The following is a 6492-nucleotide window of genomic DNA, read 5'->3' as shown; positions in this document are numbered from 1 at the left end:
GTAGGATGGGTCGCTTTCGAGATTTCTCTTCCCTTTTTGTTAAAGCTTAAACCGTTTTAGAAAGGCTTTAAACGCAATATCAGACAAAAACAAAACTTAAATTTAATTTGCTTAAGAACCAGAATTGAGAAATGTGCTGCTTGTTAACATTGGTTGATGACCTGTTGAACGACAATAACTTTTGGAATTTCCGGTTTGGTCAAATTAGTCTTGTTATACTGTAGCCTCCCACGCAGTCGTTTTAAGGGGAGTTCGTCTTTCATCCCTCTCCACAAACTTATGGGGAGGGATGAAAGACCAGCTCCCCTAAAAACGCCTCTGTGGGAGGCTATTTATACTGACACACTATATTTATTTCTGGGGAGCAGAGGGATTGGGGGAGGGGTGCGTGAAAATAACGCTTATTGTTTTCTGCTTAGAATGCCTAACTCGCCTACTTTTATTCACAACGGTGGAATTTGAAATGTTACCATACAGCCCCGACTTAAAAATGGTACTCATTTTTCCTGTTGCGAAAATCTTCCAAAAGGGTACAATGTTTAAATGAGTTTATGTTTAACTCTCACGTAGCCTACATGGCAGGCGTTAGAAAGAGAGGTGTAAGGGAAATGAGGGCGCGAGACCGCGCGCGAGGGAGAAGGGGAACTTTCCTTTCCTTTCCCCCTCACGCGCCCAAATTCCCCCTTCCCCTTCCCCTTCCCCTTCTCCTTCCCCTTTTCACGCCTACCACACAGGCTACTCTCACATGAGATGCTATATCACGCAATGGTCAGCAACAAGGGTATGTGGTCAGCACAAGGGTATGTGAGAGTGCACAGCCACCCCATCCCCCAGGAAAGCCCAGTTAAAATTGCTTTTCGGCGATTCTTGTTATAGTAGAATCCCGATTTCTCGAAGCCGCAGTTTTCGAAATTTCCGATAATCCGAAAAAGAACAAGCTTAACTCCCCTTTTATTACAAGTCAAGCACTCTAATTTTACCCCCTATTATTCAAATCAATTTGCTTTTTCCACGGATGAAAACCTTAAAGAATAACCATTTTTCCCGCTTTTCACCATTGTAACCAACTGTACTTGGCGAAAAAGGGGTTACGAAATATACCTCTGAACGATCTAATGAAACTTATTGATGTGCATGTAAACGGTGTTTTGAGACCTGGTTTGAGAGCAATTACAAAAAAAAGCGACAAAAACCATCATATTATTTCTAGTAATATTTATTGATTACTTCAGATGGCATCCCAAACCTTAAAACCTTTTATCGTATTTTGTGCAGTACAATATAGTCGCACATCCTTTAACACCACTAAGGCTAGCTGCGACAGAAGCGATGAAATTATCACCTCTATGCACACAGTACGAGAACATAAGGATGCTTAGATTTGTCTCTATAGACTGTGCTGGCAAATCGGATACCTCTTCCAGGTTGCAGCTCGTTGGTAGCACGAATAATCACCCCATAGTTGGGTTCACCGCATCTCCATTGCAGTACTGCGCGTGTAATGTCAAACTCCACAAAGCCTTGGGGACGGAAGGGGAAGATTGTGACTGTCTGTCCCTGTGGCAGGGCTTCTGCATCGTTGTCATCCAACCCTAGGTACTGGGTTGACCACCTTTGCCGGTAGTCCCTCTTCGTGGAAGTTGCTTGGGCTTGTTTCCACGACTTTTTCACCCGGTGCACCTAAAACCCCAAGCATTATTAACAAGAAAAAAGGGATTTTAATCAACATACGATTCAATGCATCTATAAATGGTCAAAATTGTAAGACACTACTCATGACAAATGTGGAGACACAAATGAAATGCATTTTGGAGAACTAGAACCAGAACTTATTTTAGCTATTCGGCGATACAGATTAACTAGTTAATTGTATTAAGAGTTAAATATTTTCTCCAGTTAGCGTACGCCAAGGGTTATTTCATTTTAGGATTTTATTTGTTGCTCGGAGATACTAGCCCATTTTTGGCTACTCTTAAATTCGAGATGAAATAAAGTTTTACGTATGTATGTATGTCTGTCTGTCTGTCTGTCTGTCCGTCCGTCCGTCCGTCCGTCCGTCCGTCCGTCCGTCCGTCCGTCCGTCTGTATGTATGTATGTATGCGACACTAGGCTCTCGTTATATGAAAATCGCTAATAAAATCTATGATGATTAAGAAATAACTTGAGAAGTTTGATTATTAATTATATCCATTTTGAAATCACTGGTGATCCCGGCAATCTGATTGGCTCTCAGCAGTGTAATTTATTCACAAATCACTCTATTTTTCTGCTCTAAATCACATCTGTTCTAAATCGCGTCATTTATGTTCTAAATCACGTCATTTCTGTTTTCAATCGCAGCATTTTCGTCCTATATCGCATCATTTCTGTTTCAAATACAAAATGAGATGTAAAAGCCTTTTTGTTTCCGTTTTTCAACAAACTGGTTACTAGATCGATAAAGTATTGGTACTGACTGAATTCTGCGATTTCAAAATGGCTATAATAAAGTGGTAATTAAAAATTCGTGTCGAGAAATTTTGGTCGGAAATCATACTTGTGATTTCAAATCGAACTCGCGCTGCGCGCTGCGTCCGATTTTAAAATCAAGCGTATGATATTAGACCAAATTGCATTCCGCTCAGTGCAATGATTACCATTATAAATTACAAAGGGTACAGTAGCCCTTGCAGCCATTTGTGGTTATATACTACCGATTCGCTCGCGTGAGTATTTATTTTGAAAATTGAAAATCTGACCGCCTTAAGTTGTAGGATGGGTAATGTTCCTCAAGAATATCACAAATACTCGGAGGGCTTAGATTGTTGTATGTATTTAAAATATCCATATTTCCTATAGAGACCCACTGCATATGCATTGCGCCCGTAATATATATTTGTAAGCAATTTTGCTCTCTCTAGCTACCATAAACCGTCCTAAGACAACGTTCCTGGGTAAGACCTAGTTAACAATTCACCTACGTATTTGGGTACGAGACAGTTTGTAAAAAGACCGTATACTTTATCATTTTGACAGGTATATAGTCCGGTGATTCTTGGACGAAGTTCCTCTCTATTGTTCAATAATTTGATATTGCTTTTATTATTGTGACTCTTATTGCAAAGTTTAAGGTTTGAAATAAACTAACCATCTCTATCTTGTTCATTTTCCTCCATCGCCAGAACACGTTCGCTTAATGGGTAGTTAAGTCCGAGCAGTTTCCAACGGTAGCGTTGCCAATACATGGTGCTTTATTTTGTTGTCATGTGCATGTTTTTTTGTTAAAGCTTTCAAAAAAAAAACCTGGATTCTATTGTAAGTTACGGAATCATTCACCGCGGTTAATTTTTGACATTAAGCGTAAGAATTCGCTGTACTTTTAATTATAGCTATACACTCTTGACTGCAGTGAACGACGCAAATGCGACTTTTTTATTTCTATTTTTACTTTTAAGATTTTTTAATTACCTGGTTGCGCTCAAAAATGCTATTAATACCAAAAGACGAATTAAAATTAGGTATAAATTGCCTTAAGGATTTATATGCCACACCTGCATATAGCGGGCGACGAACGGGGTTTTTTGGATGGAATGCCAGCTTGCCTTGTGGGCATATACATAATAAAGATACATCTTGGCAGATATGATCTTTGACGAAGAACAGGATTTTGGAACGTTTTCAAACTGAACGAGCGAGCGCTTGTTGGGAAAATCCGTAAGTTTAGACACCATAAGGTACGGTAACCAGTTGTAGTTACGAGTTGCCCTCTCCAGGGAGACATCCTGAGTCACACGAAGCATGTAAACAGTTCCTCGGCCAGTTTTCCAAGTTGTTCCTGTGGCAGCTAACGCCAGCACCATAATCCCAGTTACCAGGCCAATCATCTGTTTTATGTTGGGGGTAAAAATGGTAAAAAAAAGCAGGCGAGTTTTGATACTGCACAAAGTGCAAGTCAACATCTTCAAGTAACAGAAGCTAATAAACAATGATACACATTGCATTCTCTTTTTATATAAGAATATTTATAAAATTATCGAGGCTGAAATTTGCAGAATTTTAAGAACATCTTAAGAATAAACCTCAGGCTGAGATTTCGAAAAGGATATAATTTTGTTTGTTCAAATCTGTAAAAACAATGTAATAATATGTTTTTATCTTATTCCTTTCTCTAAAAGGCAAAACTAGCCAACAAAACGAAAAAACCTGCACTAAACATAATTCATTATAGCCCAATAATTATACTGTTCTAAAACGGAGATTTCATAAGCTATAATTCACGAATAATACAACATATTTTCCGCCTAAAATAGGAATAAAAATAAGAATATTCAGCCTGGGCCGGAACAACAACATTCTTATAAACGAATGGCAAGAAAACGAATCAAACGACACGCAAAACCAGTCAGGTTTTCCCTCGCGCAGGCTTCCGGTTGGATACTTAGACAGTTGAGAAATGACTGAAATTAATGCAAGTGCAAATTATTGAAAATACTAATTTTGCAACTTCATTAAGCTATTACTAAGCGGTAGGGCCAATTGAAATCCTTAAATTACTTTTACAATTGTGCCGCTTGTGGAAACGTACCTTTAGAATTAACAACAGTGTAACCAGATGAAGTTTTGTAAGAAGCCAAGTCGAAAGTCCTTAAGATTCGGATTGTTATAAGGGCCTTTTTATAAACACATACAGTCTACCCTAAGGGGAAATTTAAGTCTTCCTGTGTTTCTAACAATCGCTTATTATTAAGGTGTATAACAAAGGCCATAAAGGACTTGTAAAAACTTGCTGAAAAGACTTTAGGGTATTACCTTTACCTGACGGCCGCCCGCATGAACAATGAACACATTCCGAGACACACTCTTAGTCCATCAGATAAATTTCCTAATGGAGAAATATTCATGGGAAATAAAAAATAATAATAACAGGCTTTCTAGAAATCATTTTATAAAAATCTACATATAAATTCATTCCTTCGAGCCCAATAAGTTGTTGATATAATATGGAAATTATTTTATTTGAGAAAATTCATATGTAATGCAACGGGACTTTCCCCAGGAAATAAAGCACATGATCGTCAACAGATATCTTGACATGATAATAATTCGGCGTAGTGATAAAAAATACTAATTTTAAACTTTTACAAAAAAACACAAAAACAGTGTTTACTAGGACAATAAAGGTTTGACCAAACTACGTTGGCGCGATCTTATTAAATGCCCGACTCTTTTCACACAGATTTGCAGAAAAAAAAAAGGACTCTTTACTGATAAATAATACAAGCCTATTTTTTCGTCATCCAAACTAGTAAAATAGAAGAAAGAGCGGAGGGTACCTAATAAACCAGCAAGGTTTCTTTATCCTTCTCCGGATGTATAGAAAAATGTCAACTGCTTAATCAAAGTGTCTTGTTTAGTCTGTGAAAATCCAAGAAATTTACAATGAATGGTACAACTGCTTTGCAAGTTATATTAGTTATTTAAAATAGAAGAGGAAAATGTATTCATATTAGAGGAAAACATAAACGTCTTGGTTAGTATGTTAGAGAGAAATTTGATCAGAAAATGTTCTATCAACTGTAGGATGCCAATCAATTTTGGCTAAAAAAGACAATCGACAAACCATTATATATAGAATAAATTAAATTGATAATTTTTAAGACAACGCAAAGTTGCTTCGCATGAAATCGGTTGCGAATACATAGGACCCACTTTTTCCAATAGTTCAAAAAGAGGCCATTTTGATTTACGCTAGAAGAAAAAAACACAAAAGACTTGGACATCCACAGACTTCGATAAACTGTCTAACATCCTAAGCGGGGAAAAGTGCTGAAAAAGGTTTCCATTTCCAGAGACGAGGCCTTAAAAAAAAAAACGAGTAATTGAGGGGAGGTGTCACGATTAACTTGAGGAATTGGGACAAACACTGTATTAAGAAAAAAAGGCTTACTGCAATTTGCGAAAGGAAATGAAAATCTGTATTTTGCGAAATCTGCAAATTGCGAAGTGAAAATCTGCATTTTGCGACATCTGTAATTTTTCCCCTCTCACAATGGCCTGACCTAAGAACAATAAAATAACAATGAGACCATAGATGTTCATCCATTTTTGTGAGCTTGATTATGTTTACTGAACTTATGTGATGTGGTCATTGAACGATAAAGGGTAATTCAACACATGACACAGACAGTGTGTTGACCAATAATTTCATTTAGTATATCCTAAAACAGTGGATAGTGTTTTTTGCGCGCTTTGATTCACCACTCAATCAGTGAATATCCTCCACTATTCACTGATGCACCTGCAGTTCATCCGAGCGAGCGACGCCAAACTAGCGTAAGTTGCGACCAAAAATGCCCTCCCAGTTTGCTGCCGTAACAAACAAAGAAATTTCACAACTAATCAAGCAAGCTGTTCCCGAAATACACAAAGAAGGTGACGAAGTTCGGTTTGGAAGTTTTAACAGGTAAAGCTTTGTCTTTTTTACCTAAATTTATCGATAAAACCGGTGGAAA

The 6492-nt window shown here is 37.7% G+C and overlaps 1 protein-coding gene across 1 annotated transcript; it reads right to left on the bottom strand.

Moving 5' to 3' along the window:
- Positions 1-1200: 1200 nt before the first annotated feature.
- On the bottom strand, positions 1201-4671 carry LOC140929549 (uncharacterized). Its single transcript, XM_073379304.1, has 3 exons — positions 4566-4671; positions 3532-3864; positions 1201-1680 (listed from the first exon to the last, which is right to left on the bottom strand). Exons 2-3 carry the CDS (start codon positions 3862-3864, stop codon positions 1345-1347), a joined length of 669 nt encoding a protein of 222 aa, XP_073235405.1. The 5' UTR covers positions 4566-4671; the 3' UTR covers positions 1201-1344.
- Between the last annotated feature and the right edge of the window lie 1821 nt (positions 4672-6492).

The sequence above is a fragment of the Porites lutea genome, chromosome 3 (genome assembly GCF_958299795.1).
Source record: "Porites lutea chromosome 3, jaPorLute2.1, whole genome shotgun sequence".
In the NCBI taxonomy this organism is placed as follows: domain Eukaryota; kingdom Metazoa; phylum Cnidaria; class Anthozoa; order Scleractinia; family Poritidae; genus Porites; species Porites lutea.
Note: the sequence above shows the minus strand (reverse complement) of the source record. Positions and strands in the feature narration are given on the sequence as shown.